The sequence below is a fragment of the Salvelinus fontinalis genome, chromosome 15 (assembly GCF_029448725.1).
Source record: "Salvelinus fontinalis isolate EN_2023a chromosome 15, ASM2944872v1, whole genome shotgun sequence".
NCBI lineage: Eukaryota > Metazoa > Chordata > Actinopteri > Salmoniformes > Salmonidae > Salvelinus > Salvelinus fontinalis.
Window position 1 is genome coordinate 47,280,989 of NC_074679.1, and position 24,225 is coordinate 47,305,213.

The 24,225-nt window shown below is 43.4% G+C and overlaps 1 protein-coding gene across 1 annotated transcript in view; it reads right to left on the reverse strand.

Moving 5' to 3' along the window:
- The window catches only part of crip2 (cysteine-rich protein 2), a 68,507-nt gene extending 62,503 nt beyond the window's left edge, over positions 1-6,004 (reverse strand). The window contains exon 1 of the mRNA XM_055864028.1: positions 5,821-6,004. Coding sequence (XP_055720003.1) covers positions 5,821-5,863 — 43 coding nt within the window. The 5' untranslated portion in view covers positions 5,864-6,004. The remainder of the gene's footprint in view (positions 1-5,820) is intronic.
- Positions 6,005-24,225: the final 18,221 nt, after the last annotated feature.

Here is a 24,225-nt window from a genome sequence, read left to right on the forward strand (position 1 = left end):
GGAGAGTTTACAGTCTAACCAGACACCTAGGTATTTGTAGTTGTCCACATATTCTAAGTCAGAGCCGTCCAAAGTAGTGATGTTGGACAGGCGGGCCGGAGCAGGCAGCGATCGGTTGAAGAGCATGCATTTGGTTTTACTTGTATTTAAGAGCAGTTGGAGGCCACGGAAGGAGAGTTGTATGGCATTGAAGCTCGCCTGGAGGGTTGTTAACACAGTGTCAAAAGAAGGGCCAGAAGTATACAGAATAGTGTCGTCTGCGTAGAGGTGGATCAGAGAATCACCAGCAGCAAGAGCGACATCATTGATGTAAACAGAGAAGAGAGTCGGTCCAAGAATTGAACCCTGTGGCACCCCCATAGAGACTGCCAGAGGCCCGGACAACAGACCCTCCGATTTGACACACTGAACTCTATCAGAGAAGTAGTTGGTGAACCAGGCGAGGCAATCATTAGAGAAACCAAGGCTGTCGAGTCTGCCAATGAGGATGTGGTGATTGACAGAGTCAAAAGCCTTGGCCAGGTCAATGAATACGGCTGCACAGTATTGTTTCCTATCGATGGCGGTTACGATATCGTTTATGACCTTGAGCGTGGCTGAGGTGCACCCATGACCAGCTCTGAAACCAGATTGCATAGCGGAGAAGGTGTGGTGTGATTCGAAATGGTCGGTAATCTGTTTGTTGACTTGGCTTTCGAAGACCTTAGAAAGGCAGGGTAGGATAGATATAGGTCTGTAGCAGTTAGGGTCAAGGGTGTCCCCCCCTTTGAAGAGGGGGATAACCGCAGCTGCTTTCCAATCTTTGGGTATCTCAGACGACACGAAAGAGAGGTTGAAGAGGCTAGTAATAGGGGTGGCAACAATTTCAGCAGATAGTTTTAGAAAGAAAGGGTCCAGATTATCTAGCCCGGCTGATTTGTAAGGGTCCAGATTTTGCAGCTCATTAAGAACATCAGCTGACTGTATTTGGGAGAAAGAGAAATGGGGAAGGCTTGGGCGAGTAGCAGAGGGGAGGGCAGTGCTGTTGTCCCGGGTAGGGGTAGCCAGGTGGAAAGCATGGCCAGCCGTAGAAAAATGCTTATTGAAATTCTCAATTATAGTGGATTTGTCGGTGGTGACAGTGTTTCCTATCTTCAGGGCGGTTGGAAGCTGGGAGGAGGTGTTCTTATTCTCCATGGACTTTACGGTGTCCCAGAACTTTTTTGAATTTGTGTTGCAGGAAGCAAATTTCTGCTTGAAAAAGCTAGCCTTGGCTGTTCTAACTGCCTGTGTATATTGGTTTCTGGCTTCCCTGAAAAGTTGCATATCACGGGGGCTGTTCGATGCTAATGCAGAACGCCATAGGATGTTTTTCTGTTGGTTAAGGGCAGTCAGGTCAGGAGAGAACCAAGGGCTATATCTGTTCCTGGTTCTAAATTTCTTGAATGGGGCATGCTTATTCAAGATGGTGAGGAAGGCATTTTTAAAAAATGACCAGGCATCCTCTACTGACGGGATGAGATCAATATCCTTCCAGGATACCCCGGCCAGGTCAATTAGGAAGGCCTGCTCGCTGAAGTGTTTCAGGGAGCGTTTGACAGTGATGAGTGGAGGTCGTTTGACCGCTGACCCATTACGGATGCAGGCAATGAGGCAGTGATCGCTGAGATCTTGGTTAAAAACAGCAGAGGTGTATTTGGAGGGCAAGTTTGTTAGGATGATATCTATGAGGGTACCCGTGTTTACGGAATTAGGGTGGTACCTGGTAGGTTCATTAATAATTTGTGTGAGATTGAGGGCATCAAGCTTAGATTGTAGGGTGGCTGGGGTGTTGAGCATGTTCAAATTTAGGTCACCTAGCAGCACGAGCTCTGAAGATAGATGGGGGGCAATCAGTTCACATATAGTGTCCAGAGCACAGCTGGGGGCAGAGGGTGGTCTATAGCAGGCGGCAACGGTGAGAGACTTGTTTTTAGAGAGGTGGATTTTTAAAAGTAGAAGTTCAAATTGTTTGGGAACAGACCTGGATAGTATAACAGAACTCTGCAGGCAGTCTTTGCAGTAGATTGCAACACCGCCCCCTTTGGCCGTTCTATCTTGTCTGAAAATATTGTAATTGGGGATAAAAATGTCTGAATTTTTGGTGGTCTTTCTAAGCCAGGATTCAGACACGGCTAAAACATCCGGGTTGGTAGAGTGTGCTAAAGCAGTGAACAGAACAAACTTAGGGAGGAGGCTCCTAATGTTAACATGCATGAAGCCAAGGCTATTACGGTTACAGAAGTCATCAAAAGAGAGCGCCTGGGGAATAGGAGTGGAGCCAGGTACTGCAGGGCCTGGATTCACCTCTACATCACCAGAGGAACAGAGGAGAAGTAGGATAATGGTACGGCTAAAAGCTATGAGAATTGGTCGCCTAGAGCTACCAGAGCAGAGAGTAAAAGGAAGTTTCTGGGGGCGATAAAATAGTTTAAAGGAATAATGTACAGACAAAGGTATGGTAGGATGTGAATACAGTGGAGGTAAACCTAGGTATTGAGTGATGATGAGAGAGATCTTGTCTCTAGAAACATCATTGAAACCAGGTGATGTCATCGCATATGTGGGTGGTGGAACTGCAGGGTTGGATATGGTATAGAGAGCAGGGCTAGAATCTCTACAGTGAAATAAGCCAATAAACACTAACCAGAACAGCAATGGACAATGCATATTTACATTAAGGAGAGGCAAGCTTAATCAAGTGATAAATAAGGGTCCAGTGAGTAGAGGTTGGTTGGGGTCGTGGCGATCCAGACAGCTGGCCGGGTATATGGCTATCGGTAGCAGCATAGGATGGAGGTCTGTTTGTAGATACCTCGTGCGTTTCCGTCGGTAGGTTCCGTGTAGTGGGGTTTTGTTCAGATAGCAGCCGATAAGACAGCTAACGATTAGCGGGCCTCAGATGAGCGTTCAGGTAACCGTTGTTGTATTACTTGTGAGGCACAGCTGAGTGAGCATACATTTAAATACTTTACTCGGCTGATGGTGCCTGCATCTGATGGTCAGTCTCAGCGGAGGGAGAGAGCAGCAGACTGAGGGCCCGCCTCTCAACGTCCCTCCGTTCTCCCTTTCCTCCGCTGACCAAAAAGGGTCACCGTCTTCCAGCTGATGGCGAAACTCGAGTCGCACCGCATTATTTCGGTCTTCTGCACTAATTCATGTTGTTACTCCTATGAACAGAGAAAGTGAAATATTCCCCGATACTAATAAAGACCCAAGCCTCTAATGATAACAACGCAAGCCTATAGATACACTTTCCTTGTCATTCATTACCGCTGCAGTGTTGGAAGAACGCACATTTTAATAGCCTAGAAAAGTGTTGAATACATTTTTTTGACAGTATTGAGTAAGAAGTTAAACAACAACATTATAAAAACAGCAGCACTTTGCTGTGTTCGTTGACAGCCTCTCTAGTCATGGGTTTTAAAAGGTTTGAAATCTCACAGTATAAACTTTGCTGTAGCTTTCTTTTAAGCCTGGCTCGCTACTGCAGACACGTTAATCTGAGCCATCCGATTGGCCACCGGTAGGCCTATAGTGCACTTGATTTGCTCTCCGGGCCTGCCGGGAAGGCAGAGTTTGTACCTTCAGACACATGAAATGATTCAAAATGGGAAAACTTTGCCAATCTGGCGCACAGGGCAGCTGAATCGGATGCACCTACAGGCAACAGCACGAGACAAAAACAAAACAAAAAGGAAAGGAAAGCAAGGCTTTATCATAGTTGTTTTTTACAGAACTGTTTGGCAATTGACTAGAAATGCCTTGGAAATTGACCAGTCAATCAGGATCGACCAGTTGGTGACCACTGTTCCAGTGCATTTGAGGTTTAAAAAAGGCTTCTGAAGTTTTTAATTTGATTTTCCCTTACAAAAAATGTATCAGCCCTACAAAAATGACCATTAATTACAATTCACATAATAATTAACCTTTCCAGCAAACTGTCTCAAATGAAGATCCTACACCTGTATGCTTCTAGTTGTCTGACTTGAGGGAGTGTGGCTGGCACAATTACCGTATAACCGTGTAACTGACGGTTTTGGATGAAGACCGTCATCAAAATAAAATAACAGTCATAACCGTTATTTAAAAAAACATAGTTTTTTGTTGTTGTTGTGTGGAACGCACAACCGACTGAAGACGGGACGCCCGGGCGTTTGTGCTGTTGAGTCCGTTTCTGAGGTAACATGGACTCTACAACGTGATGAAACTTTGTTGCACCTTGCTGAAACAAGCAAGGTGTTTTAGCAAACCAGTCTTTGCTTGCCTAGGCAATGCCTCCCTGCAGCAGCAGCACATACAGTCAGGTGCGGAAGAGAATAGAAAATGTCTTTAAAATAAATATTTATTTTCTTTAAAATTGTTTTTGTTTTGTTATCCGAATGGAAATTACGATGACCACGGTTATTTGGTAGACCAATAACTGTCATCCAAAATGCCATGCCCGTCACAGCCCTATTGGCCCATAGGATGAGGAGCAGCTGCCATGTGCACCACTTGTTATTATATAACAGGCGCATCCACTTAATTGATTTGGAACCCATGACCATTTCAAGCACTGTACTAGATGGCGTGTGTGTGTGTGTGTGTGTGTGTGTGTGTGTGTGTGTGTGTGTGTGTGTGCGTGTGCGTGTGCGTGTGCGTGTGTGTGTGTTTGATGTCGTTAGAGATAGGATAAAAACTAGCCAGGAATAACTGTGTTTTTTCCATGATGACAGCAAAACACAAGCACACACACACTGCGATCAGGTGATTGATTTAATCATGACAAACTTATCTGTGTGTGTGTGTGTGTGTGTGTGTGTGTGTGTGTGTGTGTGTGTGTGTGTGTGTGTGTGTGTGTGTGTGTGTGTGTGTGTGTGTGTGTGTGTGTGTAAATCACAGTTCTACACTGCCAAAGTAGTTGTTTGGTATCTTTGTGGTCCAGACTGGGCATATGGTTTACAGAACAGCAGGTTTGGTACATCTGAAACAGCTTGACCACAAAATTAGGCTACACTGCCTCCCTTCATATTGAGTATTTTCAGCATATGGCATTATCACACACTTGGCACTGACTGAGTGAGCAAGGACACTGACTGAGCGGCAACCTCCAAAGCTTCCATATGCGTATATATCCCAAGCAAAACAAATGTACTACTGCTATGTCCTAGTTCTGTGTCAACTGAGCGATTCAGTTAATATTTTAGGATTGAAAAAAAAATCTTTTTAATGCATACATACAAATGTCCCATATTTCGGCAAGGATGTTATTGTGAGATTGAATGGATGTTCTTCGGGCACTAACGTTAGCTAGTCCAATCCTCTACTATCATTCTAGTATTTACACTGCATAGGATTTGCCCACTAGACTGTTGTTCTAAACGTGGGTAACCCTTAGGATTGTTAGGAACGTGCCAGGCTGAACACTAAAGGACCATGTAGGATTTAGAAAATAATCTATGGAGTATAGTCAATTAACAAATCCAGTCATTTAATTTACTTGATATATTAGCTAGCATCATTCGTTTTTTTACAACAAAGCAGAGACTTACTACTGCTTAGAAAAGCTGGTCCTCTTTGATAATTAGTCGTGATGACAGTAACGTTAGCTAGCTATTGTAAAAAATGCCAAACTGTGCCAACTTGTAGGCCTACCCACAAATGTCGTGATTTTGGGTAAGGACATGTTCTACATAATAACGTGGCTAGCCTAGCTGTAGCAGGTTGCAGTCTTTGCATCCTTTCCCACGGGTGTCATTTCGCGAATAAATCTCAACTAACCATGTGCACAGATTAGAGTCAGGAAATCAAGTAACTTACCAAAATACACAGTCTTGTCACACTTGGGGCACTTTGAAGCCATGTTGCGATTATATTTTTTTATCGACGAATGATCAAAGAAAGTGGTGTTCACAAAGTGCTCGTCCTGTCTCACTGAAGCTCGAGCGTCTCCTCACTGCGCCTCATTTGCATAAACCCCGCCTCTCGAGCCTCACTTCTTTGGTCCAGCGCGCAGTCAGTCACCGATCCGGCGGGAGTCGGTAGAGCACGGTGATGTCTACGGAGTGGGACGGGAGCGCTCAGCCACTGACTCAATCACCCACTTTCTCCTATCCTTTCCCCCTTTTTTTTTCTCAACTCGGCGAGTAGGCAGTGTTTGTTTGATTCACAATGCGCTCTTTCACTGAAGATGAGTAGGAATTTCTACTGGCGTGCATGATAATGGCAGACGTTGACATTTGAAATCAGTTATCTGGCTGATTGAATGGCCATGGAGAGAGATGGGGGCTAATATAATCATTTATTTCATGACCAGTGCCTTGACATTTGACGGTTCAATGTAAACTCCACACTGAAAAACATGTTATAGGGAGAGGAGGGAAACACACACACACACACACACTGTGCACATGGGTCACATTCTGCAGGTCCCAGCCCAAGAACGGGACACACACAAACACACATTCTCCAGAAGCTATTTCCCAGAGCTTTGTGAGTTTCCCAGAATATTAGTACCATTAGTTCATCTTATCTCTGAGCTCACTATTTTTAAAAGCCTCCTTGTTCCAACCATCAGGCTGTCTCGCTGCTGAGTGTCTGTCTCACTGGCTGGCTGTCGCAGGTGACTGTGTGTGTGTGTGCCACAGAAGACATGACTTCATTACTAGTCAGTCACCTCCCTCACTTTGCTGTGGTTGCAGCCAGGTGTGTGTTCAGCTCATTCAGCTGCAGTACAGAATCTGGCTCGACGCAGGACGATCAGCAGAAAGGAGAGAAGAGGGTTGGAGAAAGAGAGAAGGGAAATTGAGGGGAAGGGGATTTACAGTTTTTCTCAATCACTTTGGTTAATTTTTTGAAACGGTCTTAACATTCTCTAAACTGTAAGTGCAATAGTCACAACTGTTTGATGAGACATCACAACTCTATTGCATGTCTGCAAAATGTAGTAACTCCCACAAAACATTTAAAACATGCTTCAAAACCTAGTTATTGTGTCAGTAAATTGGCCAATGCCACCAAAATTAAACGCTTTTTTTAATCATCGTGTGAGCCTTTGCCACTATGTGCGCAACTGGTTGAAGGTAGGTCAGGTGCAGGAGAGCAGAGATGGGTGATAACAGACGCACTTTATTCATGCCCAAGGAAAACAGCGATAACGCTTAAAGTACACTAACGGTACAATAAACAAAACACACGGGTCAAACACATACACGGCGCAAACCAGCCTGATGCGAACCACACGTAACAAACAATTCCACACACAGACATGGGGGGGAACAGAGGGTTATATACATTTAGTCAGATGAGGGAATGTGAACCAGGTGTGCGGAAAACCAAGACAAAACAAATGGAAAATGAAAGGTGGAGCGGCGATGGCTAGAAGACCGGTGACGTCAACCGCCGAACGCCGCCCGAACAAGGAGAGGGACCAACTTCGGCGGAGGTCGTGACAGCCTTACTGATCAACATTTTTAGATGTTTTTTCACCAAATTTCAGTTTTGTTCTACTTTTTTGTTGACATGACTGCTTACTGTACTATACCAGAAGGTCAGTTTTGTCTAGCTAAATGCTATTGTGTTATCACACTGAGCTTTTTAGATACCGATCTCAACAGTAGGGAAAAGTTTACTGGGAAAAGTCAATACTGAGGAACACAGAAAAATGATATGCACATTTGTATGCATACAGTACATTTATTGTTTGCAGCAATGTGTTACATGTAAACAGAAAATTCACATTTGCATGTCCATTTTTTTATATTTCTTACATGTAAAGTCATATATAGTGGACAGAAATTTTGCCACAAAATGACATGCATGCCAAAAAAAAAAAACGCAACAGTAAAAAAACCTGCGGTAGTTCTGTAAAAATATATATATTGTACCTCCTCACAGTACGTAACACTACAAGTTCCCATCTTCTTGGTGGACATCCTGTCGCTCTTGTTGGTCTGGCCAGAGATTTTCATCAACATCACATCTGATGTTTTTCCCTTGCGATGCACCGGGGGAAAAATGTCCTTGCGTGGCGCAACCGTCCCCTGCAGTGATCGCCTGTGATGTCCTCACAAACAGCATTCATGGCATCTAACAGAGACATCTGATCTTGTGCCCGATAGTTTATACTTTCCACCTCCATGCTGAACAAACCTCTTTTATCAGATTCAGGAATGGGGAGGATGGTGGAAGGAACTCCATTGTTATTCATACGCAGCAAACCATTCCCTAACAATGTTGGTTCGGTGGAAGCTGACATTATCCCACACAATTACATAATTTGGCAAATCTGGTCTATCTAAACCTCTTTGATGTTCTGGTGTTAGGTCTCTGTAAAGTGTATTTAGGAAGGCCAGGAGAAGTTGGGTGTTATCGGGCCCAATGTGTGGAATATGTTTGCTCACACCATTCTCAGAAATGGCAGAGCACATTATAATATTGCCCCCACGTTGGCCTGGTGTGCCAATTGTGGCTTAGTGTCCAATGAGATTGCGGCCACGTCCCCTGCCTTTGGCCAGATTGAACCCAGCCTCGTCCACAGAAACAAGAATGTGGGTCATTTCATGTCCTTCCAGCTCCATCATTCTCTATATAGTAACACAGAAAATATAAAGTTAGTTTTGCATAGCCTATTCTAGAATCAGACAGTTTAGTAATGTAGAAATGTTTTCTGTTCTTATGGGTATCTACAACTTCAAGAAGTATATATAGGCATCATTGAAGTACAGTAAAACTCCCTGTACTATATACCATGTGCACACCAATGGTTTACCTGGACATACTGGTACCACAGTTCCTACCTGGACATACTGGTACCACAGCTCCTTCATTCTGTCACTATTCCTCTCAAATGGCACCTTGTAGAATTGTTTCATAGTCATCTAATTTTTTTTCAAATCTCTGTCACATTCTGTTAAAGGTCCCCAAAGCACACACATCCCTGGGTGGCTCCTCTTTTCAGTTCGCTGCAGCTAGCGACTGGAACGAGCTGCAACAAACAGTCAAACTGGACAGTTTTATCTCAATCTCTTCATTCAAAGACTCAATCATGGACACTCTTACTGACAGTTGTGGCTGCTTTGTGTGATGTATTGTTGTCTCTACATTCTTGCCCTTTGTGCTGTTGTCTGTGCCCAATAATGTTTGTACCATGTTTTGTGCTGCTACCATGTTGTGTTGCTGCCATGTTGTTGTTATGTTGTGTCACTACCATGCTGTGTTGTCATATGTTGCTGCCTTGCTATGATGTTGTCTTAGGTCTCTCTTTATGTAGTGTTGTGTTGTCTCTGTAACGGATTTCCTCCTCCTCTTCATCCGAAGAGGAGGAGCAGGGATTCGACCAAAGCGTTGTGAAATGACATGATTTATTTAAAGAAGACAAAAAACGAACTATACTTGATACTAAACAAAATAACAAACGACGTAGACTGACCTGAACGTAAGAACTTACATGAAACGAAGAACGCACGAACAGGAAAAACAGACTACACAAAAGAACGAACGTACAAACAAACCGAGACAGTCCCGTGTGGCGCGACAAACACAGACACAGGAGACAACCATAAAAAATTTAATAAATTAAAATCTCTCTTAGCCTGATGGAGTTGTTGGCTATGACCACGTTGCAAGGCATCAGACCAGGCATCAGAAAATTACTCTGATCTGCTACTTGCTTCAGAGTTTAGACCTCGACACTAGCCTTGTCGCAGATCTGTTTGTACTGTTTGTAACCAATGACCTAGTAGTTGGCTATACGGCACAAACAGATCTGGGACCAGGCTACTAAACCACTGCCACTTACATTTTGACACTATCTCAGACAACATATGGTCCCACTCTACATAGTGCTCTGATTATAGTGTTCCATTTTGAGTGTTTTGTAACACTTCGTAGTGTAGGAAATCAACACTGCATTAAACTTGCCAGTGTTACTCAAATTGAACACTATGGGGTAGGTAATACTCAGTGTCATTTCTATTCAACGCTAGTGTTAATCTAGAGTCAACTCCTATAAGTGGTATGCAAAAACACTGTTACAGTAAGTGATTTTGGGTGTTATTTTAGCACTATCTGGTGTGAAGCCTAATTTGCATATGGTGCCTTTTCTTTTCGAGTGAATTGTAGAGTTACCGCCCATGACTGTATTTGTTAGTGACAGAGAGATAGTTGTTGAATTCTTGCCTTTTAAAAGCCTGTGGCTTTCATCAAATTAGTACCTAGGTGAATGTTATCATTACAAATTTTACTTGATGACAATACATCACATATATCATATATCAATTGCTTTGATGGCCTAGTTTTCCCCTAACAGAATGGTGGTAGGAAAATCCTGGTATACAAATTACAGGCATCATCAGGCCTGCAAGTCACATTATGCTGCCTAGCAAAGTGATGTCTACTTCCTTTTGGAATTCAGACAGAGTTTTTATTCAACCACAACTTGCATTCAGAATGACTACCAGGGTTAGGAAAGGAGACAACCTAAACCATTTAAACCGGAACAACCATTTCAGTGACGCGTGCAATAAATGTAACTAACTGATTGGATTTGTTTAGAAAAATGTGTTATTTATCTTGAAAAAATGTATTTATTATCTCTGTGTAGCATAAGATAATCAATCAATGTATATGCATAGCATGCTGGGAAATATGGTAATGATGGGTGTAGTTTGATGGGACTGTTTTACTCTCCACAGTGTAAAACAATAACTCTGGTTATTAACACCAACACTGGGGTTATTTTACACTACTGGGTGTTAATTTAACTCTAACAGAGTGAATTCTCTGTTGGAACATTGTTGGAACATTCTCTGTTGGAGGGGAGTCAGTCAGTAGGCCTAAGCAGACAGGGTGTAACGGCAGTCTAAGTCGTCCTCCTCCTCAGACGAGGAGAGGCGAGAAGGATCTGAGGACCAATGTGCAGCGTGGTAATTTTCCATGATTTAATTAACACAAAACAAGACACTATACAAAATGACAAAACAAACTAACCGTCACAGTCCTGGCTGGTGCAGACAAAACACAAAGACAGGAAACAACCACTCACAATCCCCAACACAAAACAAGCCACCTATATATGATTCTCAATCAGGGACAACGATTGACAGCTGTCTCTGATTGAGAACCATATTAGGCTGGACATAGAAACAGACAAACTAGACACACAACATAGAATTCCCACCCAGCTCACGTCCTGACCAACACTAAACAAGCAAAACACATAAGAACTATGGTCAGGACGTGACACAGGGAGAGTGAAAACAGACAGACAGACAGATAGATAGTCTATGACTACTATTCTCAAACACTAAAGTCTTATCAAGGATTCAATGTTCTGAGTGAGAGTGAGTGGGCATGTATCTGTTTTAATGGATAAGAACAAGGGGCGGAGGGAGTGAGCTTTATCTAACCTCTTCTCTCTGTATCTCGTCATCTGAAGGACTCTTCCAAGTAGTGGGAAAAAAAAGTTAGACAAAGCCCAAGCTCCAACCCCAGTCTCAGCCTCTGCCCCAAACTCATACCCTTGCCTCAGCCCCAGACTATCCTTGCCTCTACCCAGGCTCAGACTACATGCCCTCTGGCTGGTGCTGCCTATGTGCCCTGTCTCAGATTCCACTGAATGTCATTTTGACTGTTAAAGGGGGATATTGTTTCACTCAGCGACGCACATCCTTATGGCTCTCTCTAGGGCGTTCCCCCTAGCTCTCACTCCCCAGTGCTCTAACCCTCTAACCGCAACCCCTCTCTGATCTAAAACCTATATTTATAGACAAAGTATTTATTCAAATCTGTTATTTCATTTTCAGCTCTGTGTTCGTTTAGGAAGGGGAGGAGCATATTGCTTTGGGTTCTTTGGATGGAAGTTTGTTTCCAGGGTTACTTCTCCAGGGGAGGGGCATACACGGAAATTCACATCGTGGAGGGAAGGAAGGAATAGTGGGTTGAAACAGCAGTAGGAGTAGAAGCTTTTGAGGTTTGATATTTCTATTTTCACCATGTAGTTCTGTGTGATCCTTACCCTCCTTCATCTCCCACAGTCTATACTATTATATAATATTATTAACCTTACTGGAATGGCCAGCTCAGAGGTTCAGCATTTGAGGATTACACAGTCTTGAAGGCGTTACACTGTAAATGCACGCAGGAGAAAGCATGTCGTAGACACACTGTGTCTTTGTGTGTTTGAAATCAACAATTAAAAACGGCTGATGTTTTTATTGATGAAAGGAATGAAAGACTAAGCAGTGTTCTGTGTTGTTGCTGTCTTTTGTGTAACTGATTGGTAATTGATCCGTGATCCATCGTTGTAATGGGGTTTGGCCGAGCCAGTGAAAGTGTCAGTCGTTATTCTGCTGTTTGTGCCCTTCTTTTATGTGATGTGTTCTTTTACACTGCACCCTTCAGCAGAGGGATCCCTCACTGCCAACCTATCAGACAGCTCATTCATCATCATGTCCTTCTGTCCACCCCCCTAGTTTGCATGTGGGATGGTATTATTATGCTTAAATAACGGTGGACCTAAAGACTTGTGTTAGAGCCCCAAACTAGTGCCTAGACTTAAGCTCAGCTGACTAACATATTTCATCCACCCCTAGTTTGTATGTGGGAAGCCTTTAATTAAAGATGCACTCTCGAACAATTTTAGTTTTGAAAACGGTGCTCACGAGCCAGTGTACTACTTCATCCAATTGTGTACTACATGATCTATTTCATATATGTTACAAATCCAATTTGTGCAATATGATACCAGTAGTGTAGTCATAAATTAGTTGGTGGGTGGGCCTGCAGAAATGTGGATGGGACCAAAAAAACCCAGCTAACTTCCTGCAATTATACAGATTTTGCCATGGGACAAAGCTTAAAATGTGCAGTTTTATAGCTAATCTCATGCTATTCTATGTTTTAATCTAATTCAAGCTAAAACATAGGTGTGTTGACTGTGATAAAGGCACTAGATTAAAAAATGGAGTTGTCTTGTTTGCTAAATTAACAAATGAAGCAGAGGCATGGTGCATATAGCCATAGAATCACAGTGACATATTCCTCAATGCGGTCATATTTGTGGCTTATTGGGGGTGTGGCTTTCAGTTAGTTATTTTTGGCCACCCATCCCATGAGAGTGAATGCCATTCCAGTTCATCTGAATGTCATTCCAGTGCACTGATTGCTATGAATTCTATCTGATGGTGTTTGTATGTTTAGGTAAAAAGACAAATAATGTCCCATTTTGAACACTGACAAGTAGAGAGCATAACAAATATATACAATACCAGTCAAAAGTTTGGATACACCTACTCATTCAAGGGTTTTTCTTTATTTTTTACTATTTTCTACATTGTAGAATAATAGTGAAGACATCAAAAGTATGAAATAACAGTGTTAAACAAATCAAAATATATATTTCCTTCAAAGTAGCCACCCTTAGCCTTGACGACAGCTTTGCACACTCTTGGCATTCTCTCAACCAGCTTACATTTACATTTTAGTCATTTAGCAGACGCTCTTATCCAGAGCGACTTACAGTAGAGTGCATACATTTTATTACATTTTTTATTTATTTATTTTTTTAAACATTTTTTTACATATTACATATTACATTTTTTTACATACTGAGACAAGGATATCCCTACCGGCCAAACCCTCCTTAACCCGGACGACGCTATGCCAATTGTGCATCGCCCACGGACCTCCCGGTTGCGGCCGGCTGCGACAGAGCCTGGGCGCGAACCCAGCCCAGCCTGGGCGCGAACCCAGAGACTCTGGTGGCACAGCTAGCACCGCGATGCAGTGCCCTAGACCACTGCGCCACCCGGGAGGCCACTTCCGGGAGCACCCGGGAGTGTGATCCCGGGAGCTTCATGATGTAGTCACCTGGAATGCATTTCAATTAACAGGTGTGCCTTGTTAAAGTTAATTAGTGGAATTTCTTTCCTTCTTAATGCGTTTGACCCAATCGGTTGTGTTGTGACAAGGTATGGGTGTATACAGAAGATAGCCCTATTTGGTAAAAGACCAAGTCCATATTATGGCAAGAACAGCTCAAATAAGTAAAGAGAAAGGACAGTCCATCATTACTTTAAGACATGAAGTCAATACGGAAAATGTCAAGAACTTTGAAAGTTTCTTCAAGTGCAGTTGCAAAAAGCAGCAAGCGCTATGATGAAACGGGTTCTCATGAGGTGTCACGATCGTGTTGACATGAATGAGAGGACCAAGGCGCAACATGACTTGAATACATCTTCTTTAATTATAACGACGAAGATGAACACGTAACACTTATACACACTAGCAAAACAACAAACGATCGTGAAACTTAAAACGCAAGTGCACACACACACACTATTTACGTTCGACATATACATAGACCCACAAACAGCTAAAGCCTATGGCAGCCTTAAATATGGTTCCCAATTAGAGACAACAGAAACCAGCTGTCTCTAATTGAGAACCCATTCAGGCAACCATAGACTTTCCTAAAAAACTACACACACCCATAGACACAGCTAGATACATACACTCAACACAAACCCATACACTACAACCAACACCACCTCTACCATATAATACCCCAAACACACACATACCCCATGTCACACCCTGACCTAACTAAAATAATAAAGAAAACAAATAATACTAAGGCCAGGGCGTGACATAACCCCCCCTTAAGGTGCGAACTCCGGGCGCACCAGCACATAGTCTAGGGGAGGGTCTGGGTGGGCGTCCTTCCACGGCGGCGGCTCCGGCACTGGTCGTGGTCCCCACCCCACCTTAGTCACTACCCGCTTACGTAGCCTCCCCCAAATGACCACCCTCCACATTAACCCCACTGGATTAAGGGGCAGCACCGGACCAAGGGGCAGCACCGGACTAGGGGGCAGCACCGGACTAAGGGGCAGCACCAGGATAAGGGGCAGCACCAGGATAAGGGGCAGCACCAGGATAAGGGGCAGCACCAGGATAATGGGCAGATCCTGGCTGGATGACGGCTCATGGCTGGCTGACGGATCTGGCTGCTCATGGCTAGCTGACGGATCCGGCTTCTCATGGCTGGCTGACGGATCTGGACGCTCATGTCTGGCTGACAGATCTGGACGCTCATGGCTGGCTGACGGCTCTGGCAGATCCTGTCTGGTTGGCGGCTCTGGCAGATCCTGTCTGGTTGGCGGCTCTGGCAGATCCTGTCTGGTTGGCGGCTCTGGCAGATCCTGTCTGGTTGGCGGCTCTGGCAGATCCTGTCTGGTTGGCGGCTCTGGCAGATCCTGTCTGGTTGGCGGCTCTGGCAGATCCTGTCTGGTTGGCGGCTCTGGCAGATCCTGTCTGGTTGGCGGCTCTGGCAGATCCTGACTGACGAATGGCTCTAGCGGCTCCTGACTGACTATCGGCTCTGACGGCTCGGGACAGACGGGCGGCTCTAATGGCTCTGGACAGACGGATGGCTCAGATGACGCTGGGGAGACGGATGGCTCAGACGGCGCTGGGGAGACGGATGGCTCTGGCCGGATGAGGCGCACTGTAGGCCTGGTGCGTGGTGCCGGAACTGGAGGCACAGGGCTAAAGGCACGCACTTTCAGGCTAGTGCGGGGAGAAGGAACAGGGCATACTGGACCCTGGGGACGCACATTAGGCCTAGTGCGTGGGGCCGGAACTGGTGGTACCGGACTGGGGACACGCATCTCAGGGCTAGTGCGGGGAGCAGCAACAGGATGCACAGGACTCTGGAGACGCACAGGAGGCTTAGTGCGTGGTGCCGGAACTGGAGGCACTGGGCTGGAGACACGCACCATAGGACGAGTGCGTGGAGGAGGAACAGGGCTCTGGAGATACACTGGAAGCCTGTTACGAGGTGTAGGCACTGGTGGAACTGAACTGGGGCGGGAAGGTGGCGTCGGAAATACCGGACCGTGCAGGCGTACTTTGTTCCCTTGAACACCGAGCCTGCCCAACCTTACCTGGTTGAATGCTCCCCGTCGCCCGACCAGTGCGGGAAGGTGGAATAACCCGCACCGGGCTATGTAGGCGAACCGGGGACACCATGCGTAAGGCTGGTGCCATGTATACCGGCCCGAGGAGACGCACTGGAGACCAGACGCGTTGAGCCGGTATCATGGCACCTGGCTCAATGCCCAATCTAGCCCTACCAGTGCGGGGAGGTGGAATAACCCGCACCGGGCTATGAACACGTACAGTAGACACCGTGCGCTCTACTGCGTAACACGGTGTCCGCCCGTACTCCCGCTCTCCACGGTTAGCCTGGAAAGTGGGCGCAGGTCTCCTACCTGCCCTCGGCCCACTACCTCTATGCCCCCCCCCCCCAAGAAATTTTTGGGTAGTACTCGCGGGTCTCCAGCCTTGCCTCCGTGCTGCCTCCTCATATCGCCTCCTCTCGGCTTTCGCTGCCTCCAGCTCTTCACGAGGGAGGCGATATTCTCCCGGTTGTGCCCAAGGTCCCTTACCATCTAAAATCTCCTCCCATGTCCATGAATCCTTAATGCCTTGATCCTGTTGCCGCTGGTCATGTTGCTTGGTCGTAGATTGGTGGGTCATTCTGTCACGATCGTGTTGACATGAATGAGAGGACCAAGGCGCAACATGACTTGAATACATCTTCTTTAATTATAACGACGAAGATGAACACGTAACACTTATACACCCAAACAAAAACAACAAACGATCGTGAAACTTAAAACGCAAGTGCACACACACAAACTACTTACGTCGACATATACATATACAATGACCCACAAACAGCTAAAGCCTATGGCAGCCTTAAATATGGTTCCCAATTAGAGACAACAGAAACCAGCTGTCTCTAATTGAGAACCCATTCAGGCAACCATAGACTTTCCTAGAAAACTACACACACCCATAGACACAGCTAGATACATACACTCAACACAAACCCATACACTACAACCAACACCACCTCTACCATATAATACCCCAAACACACACATACCCCATGTCACACCCTGACCTAACTAAAATAATAAAGAAAACAAATAATACTAAGGCCAGGGCGTGACATGAGGACTGCCACAGGAAAGGAAGACCCAGAGTTACTTCTGCTGCAGAGGATAAGTTCATTAGAGTTACCAGTCTCAGAAATCGGCAATTAACTGCACCTCAGATTGCAGCCCAAATAAATGCTTCGCAGAGTTTAATTAACAGACACATCTCAACATCAACTGTTCAGAGGAGATTGCGTGAATCAGGCCTTCGAATTTCTGCAAAGAAACCACTACTAAAGGACACCAATAAGAAGAGTCCAAATTTGAGATTTTTGGTTCCAACGGCTGTGTCTTTGTGAGACAGAGTAGGTGAACGGATGATCTCCGCATGTGTGGTTCCCACCGCCAAGCATGGAGGAGGAGGTGTGATGGTGTGGGGGTGCGTTGCTGGTGACACTGTCAGTGATTTATTTAGAATTCAAGGCACACTTAACCAGCATGGCTAGCACAGCACTCTGCAGCGACACGCCATACCATCTGGTTTGCGCTTAGTGGGACTGTCACAGGACAATGACCCAAAACATACCTCCAGGCTGTGTAAGGGCTATTTGACAAAGAAGGAGAGTGATGAGTGCTGCATCAGATGACCTGTCCTCCACAGTCACCCGACCTCAACCCAATTGAGATGGTTTGGGATGAGTTGGACTGCAGAGTGTTGGAAAAGCAGCCAACAAGTGCTCGCATATCTGGGAACTCCTTCAAGACTGTTGAGAAAGCATTCCAGGAGACTACCTCATGAAGCTGGTTGAGAGAACGCCAAGAGTGTGTAAAGCTGTCATCAAGGCCAAAGGTGGCTACTTTGAAGAATCTCAAATATATATTTTGATATTTTTAACACTTTTTTGGTTACTACATGATGTGTTATTTCATAGTTTTGATGTCTTCACTATTAATCTACAATGTAGAAAATAGTAAAATATAGAAAAACTCTTGAACGAGTAGGTGTGTCCAAACTTTTGACTGGTACTGTACATATTTAACGTTGTTGTTGCTCAATCTGATTGAGTGGGTGGGACCCGGCCCACCAAGGCCCAAACGGCTGTTTAATATGAATTTGTTGTGCTTAAGACACCAGAGTGCATCTTTAACATGCTAATGTAACGGAGGTGGTTCGGGTGAACTGCGCTGGTGTGATGATGAGTAAGTAACTTTGTCTGAGACTTCAAGACTTGCGTTAGCGAGCTAACACATGCTTGTAGGAGGAAGGAGCCTAATATTTTAACCCCAGTCCGCCTCACTTATACAAATCATTATTGAACGATGTAGCCTATGGGCTTATCCCATAAAGAGAATCCTCAATACGAGGTGCTGGAGATTCAGAGAACTACAGAGTTGGACCTTTACTGTATATCTCTGCAGTTCACTGAATCTGCACCAACTTGTATTGAGGACAATCTTTATGCAATAAGCTCTTACATCGTTCAAGAATGATTGCGTGAATCAAACCAACTGTGGATTCAAAATGAAAAAAGGTTTTGACAAAAACAGATCTCAGTCTTTGCTCTGTTTGACATGGCTGCGTGTGTGAGTGTGTGTGTGAGAGAGAAGGAGAGAGAGAGAAAGAGTAGAGAGGGAGAGAGGGAGAGAGAAAATAGTTAATTGTCTCCTGTTTGACATATTCTGTCTGTTATCTTTTTCTGCTGGGAACTCCCTGGCTAAATCGGGAACGATATCTGCTCTGCTTCAGTGAGGAGGTCTTGCCCACATGGCCCTTCCATGGCAATCCACATGTTTTCTAATAAAAAGGATAAAAAACCAACTGGAAAGTTTCCTGAAAGCCAGCGTTTAACAAAGACTCGTCTGTGTTTCTACATCATAGCAAGGCAAGGGGCCCTTTTAAATGTCTAACAGAGCCTAGTCAGTACACTTGGTCTCAGCCAGCAGCATTTTATTTTCACAGTTTTGTTCCACTTGACGCAAGCAAGGAAACTTAGTTAGCGCACACAGTGTTCTGCTCCGTGTCGCATAAATAAACCCTTTCAACATTGGGCACTAGACGGAATGGGAAAACAAAGCCTTCTTGTCTTTCTGAGGTACACACAGGTCCCATCCTGTTGTTAGTTAGATCCTGGAAGGGCCCTTTACAAGAGGACATCCCTTGAGTTTTCCTGCTGTTTCCTATTGGAGAACGGGGCCTGAGGTATGGATGTCTGTGGCAGACAGCCCTCGTGCAGCCTCAGCCTCGCCATCTGGTACACCTGATCCTCTTGACTCCCCACCATTTATATTTGAGTTATCAGACACTCTTTATCTGAACGACATACAATCAGTGCACTTAAAGTAAAGTAGGTAAAACAACCACATGTACGTTTCCACCATCCCCTTTCCTTCTCCATTTTACAGAACTCACTATTTCCACATTGCATCTGTAGGCAGTCTGTAGGCAGTCTGGGCACACAGTACAGTACACTCTGTGACACTGACTATACCACTTAGCAATGCATTAGAACTAGGAGGAGGCCAGCTAACGAAAATGGTTGGCAAATATTGAAACGTGTGTGGGTGTGTACTGTGTAACCAGATGACATAGAAGTAGCAGCTAACTGCCAGACTTTGAAGTATCACAGCTTTGGAAGGCTGGTGGTGTGGTGATAGCCAATAAAAAGACAGACATGGAATTTGGAATAAGATCAATTCTGAATTGGGAGTCTCTAAAGCCAGTTGCCATTCCATATTCCATTGATATATTTGCCATTGCATTGATACCATTTTCATGGTCTCCGCTTTGTGGTTTTCAGCATACACCACACATACCATCATCCCTCCACCAACTGTCAGGGTTTCTCTGTGAAGATTGAACAGAACTTGGAGGACATTTGTAACAGCTATCTCTCCAACTGAACGTATCCGGGTCTTGGTTAGCTCCTGCCTGGTATTCTTGGCATATGGTGTTCTTCCTGTGCTATGGAGGGTGAGTGGATTCCCCTGCAGGGTTGGGCAGATGGAGACAGTGGTCCTTGGCTTCAACTGTCTGATCAGGAGAAGAAAATGGAGGTGCATTAGACACACAGTGTAACGGTAGTCTTCGTCCTCCTCATCTGAGGAGTAAGAAATGTCGGACCAAGATGCAGCGTGGTGAGTATTCATCTTTATTCGAATACTTTCAAGAATGAACAAAAACAATAAACTGACAAAAACAACCGAAGACGCTACAGTCCCGAAATAGTGCACACAGAACATAGGAACACACGAACAGGAACAATCACCCACAACCCACAATACAGCAAAAACAGGCTAACTAAATATGGTTCCCAATCATAGACAATGACAAACACCTGCCTCTGATTGAGAAACATATCAGGCCAAACGACAAACCCAACATAGAAACACAAAACATAGATAACCCACCCAACTCACGCCCTGACCATACGAAAACAAAGAAAATACAAAAGAACTATGGTCAGAACGTGACACACACTCATAAAATAGGCATTATAAACTGGGTGGGACGAGCCCTGAATGCTGATTGGCTGAAAGCCATGGTATATCATACCGTATATCCCGGGTATGACCACAGGTATTTATTTTTACTGCTCTAATTACGTTGGTAACCAGTTTATTATAGCAATAAGGTACCTTGGGGGTTTGTGGTATATTGCTGGGGCTGTATCCAGAAACTCCTCATTGTGTCGTGCGTAAGAGCAGCCCTTAGCCGTGGTATATTGGTCATATATCACACCCCCTCAGGCCTTATTGCTTAATTAGACTACAACCCACAAACTTTTTGACTTTATAACATTCCCAGAGGGCATGGATTATTGAGTCATTATTCGTTTTACACGTCAGATATGACTCTGCTATTGTGCTGTAGAATTGATATTTTTTGTATCTTGTATTATACATTTAAAACATTCATTTATACTGGATTAAGCCTAGATTCCGTTAACTGTAATCTCATTAGTTATGTTTCAACATTCCTTCCATCTTGTGCCAACATCAGTTATTTTTAAGTCTGGGTTCCAATAGTTAATATTTTTTCTAAGCGATTGTCAGTTGGATAGGCTCACTGCAAGATTCTGTATAGCTTACCAATCATATGAATATCCTTTTCTGACTCAAATAGGATTCCCTCAAGATTGCTCTGATGTCCAAAAGATTTCAAAACTAAATGTTGTGACATAAAACTTAAATTGCATGTATTTGAAAATATCTACATTGGTCAATCCAAAATGTATTTTAAAAGCTGTAATGAGAATGTATTTCTGTTTTACCAAGTCATTTACGGTTTCCATGCCTTTAATTTTCCATGTGGACCAATTTATCTGTGAATTCTGAAACGCTATCCAAGGATTGTTCCATAACGTTGTGTTTTTAGGGATGTGATATTGGTTCTTGTAGAATAGGTTTCATTTTCTTCCATATTGTTATAGTGTTTCTAACTATGAAGTTAATGTTCTTATCCTTTTAAATTACACACGTAAAAAGATTCTGGGGATGAATATGCGCATCTTCAATATGTACCCATTGCTTTAATACATATGTCGTAAGTAAAAGCTTTGGTTAGCGATTTGATACATTTTAAAGTTTGGAAGGTTAAAACCCTCATACTTAGGAAGGTGTAAAACTTTCCAATTTAATTCTATGAATGTTATTTGTCCATATAAAGTCTGTTATGACCAAGTATACTTTTTTAAAGAACATCTTCGATGGGGTAATTGGTATTACCAAAAATAAATATAAAAACATTGGGAGCCATGACATTCTGAATGGTTTATTCTACAGTACCTGTAAGATTTATGGGAAGATTGTTCAATTTAATTAGATCTGCTTTTATATTGTTGAGTAATGGAATAAAGTTATCTTTATATATTTATTGTTTGTTGTCACTTATTAAGCAACATATGTATTTAAAATTGTTTGTGGTCCACTTTAAAGGATTTCTGTAGATTGTGAGTTATTGTTTTTCTTTTTCCTATTGCCATTATCCACATACATTTTACATCCTGAGATTTTAGAGTATTCTGAAAATATTTTCAGCAAAGGAGACATTGAGATTTCAATATTGGTCAAGTATATCAGGACATCATCTGCAAATAAGTTTCGTATATATTCATGTTTAACAATACTGATACCTGTTAAGTTTGGGTCCTGTCTAATTATTTCTGCAAGATGTTCAATTGCCAGTGCAAACAGGAGAGGGGAGAGGGGACATGTGCATCAGTCTTGTGCCCTTTTCTAAAGCAATTTAATCAGATAATGTCTTATTTGTGTATAATTTTACTTTAGGACATTTATATAATATTTGTATTAAATGTATTATTTCAGTTGGAAAGTTGAAAGGTTCCAAAGCTTTGAATAGAAAAGTCCCCCCCTTGAGGATGGAGAGAAAAATGTACATTTTTAAGTTAATTTCCTGCAATTCTACACATTTTTCCATGACTTATGCCATGATATCTGAGTGATATCAATGGGGGGCCCTGGAGATCAGGGTGCTGACAGTGTGTGACAGTGACTGTGAGTGACTGAAATAACAAAACCAAATTGCTGATGCACAATAAAATTTCGAACTTGTACATTGTGTACTCTACTAATCTATGTCTCAACAGTATGTTGAGACCCCGACTGAGTTCCAAAATATGTATATATTTTTTAGCAGTTTTAAAGTGAGTTTTCTGCAGCTCTACACATTTTGCCATGGGGTGGAGAGAACAACTTGTAATTTTATGACATATTTTCTGCAATTCTACACATTTTGCCATGACTTGTGCAATGTTAATGATATATGAGTGAAAGTGATTAACAAAATCAATGGGGGACCCCTGGAGGTCAGGGCCCCTGTTCATATTCCCTGAGTACCTGGTCGGTATTCGGCCATGATTAAGATTAGTTTAGATAGTTTGCTTGACTAATTTACCGATCTAAAAATTGTTGGCTGACATGGCTAACTGAGTGACTTTGGGTGACTGACATAGCAAGAGAAAAATTGTTGATGAACAACCAAATTTCAAATTTGCACCTTGTGTATTCTACTATTCTAACTCTCAACAGTAAGTTGAGACCCTGACTGAGGCCTGGGGCCCTAAGTGACATCTTATGTTGCTTATGCCTGGAGCCGGCCCTGGAAAAGGCCATTCAAGACAGTTATAAGCGTTTTCAGCATCAAAACCCATTATTGATAAATCTATATCTTGTTATTTTGCGTGTTATATTAAACTGAAACATGTTCTTGTATTTGCTAGTAAGTATGTAACCCCTGTTTGTTTTATGTGTATCAAGTCTGGTAAGACTTTTGCCATTCTATTGCTTATAAGCTTTGTTATTATTTTATTGCCACAATTTATTAAACTTATGGGTCTATAATCAGTCGGAGACCCTCCAGATTTTCTGAATTAATTACAACATTTTCATTGATCGGAAACAACAGTCCTATATTAATTTCTGTTGTATTCACCTGTAGGAAAGCCTGACCCTTTAAGAGTGACTCACGACATCACAGCTAGCAGCACGAACTCACAGTGTTAATTAGCCTAACTCACAAGTACAGCTCGCAACCTGTGGCTGTGCAGAGAATCTCCGGTTTTATAACAAGTTTTATCCTTCATTGTGAGTGAATGCAAGAACGGTACAGTATTTGTTTCCTGACGAAGTTGTCAATGTTTTAGTCATATTTTCGTCATTGTACACAGTGGCGATTTTAGCATGCAAACCTAGGTGGGGCACACTCCCCAATTTGTTTTGTATGCATGCCAGCAAAGCCACTACACAACACTGAACAATACATGAATTGCACTATAATGGTGACAAACGGATCCCACAAACTGTGCCCACAAATTGTTAGGGCCTTCATAAAGCTGTCCCAACAGCAGAGTCCCAACACCTTACCACTGCTCCACCTGGCTATCAGCGGAGCCTTGTCTGGCAGCTGATATGGCTGACTTGCTTAAAACTTCTTCTTAATAGGGGGCGCTGTTTTCACTTTGGGAAAAAATCGTGCCCAATTTAAACGGCCTCGTACTCTATTCTAGATCATACAATATGCATATTATTATTACTATTGGATAGAAAACACTCTCTAGTTTCTAAAACTGTTTGAATTATATCTGTGAGTAAAACAGAACTCATTTGGCAGCAAACTTCCAGACAGGAAGTGAAAAATCTGAAAACGAGGCTCTGTTTCAGGGCCTGCCTATTGAATTGCCTTATATTTATGGATATGCATGCACTGCATACGCCTTCCACTAGATGTCAACAGGCAGTGGAAGGTGGAATGGGGTGTCTA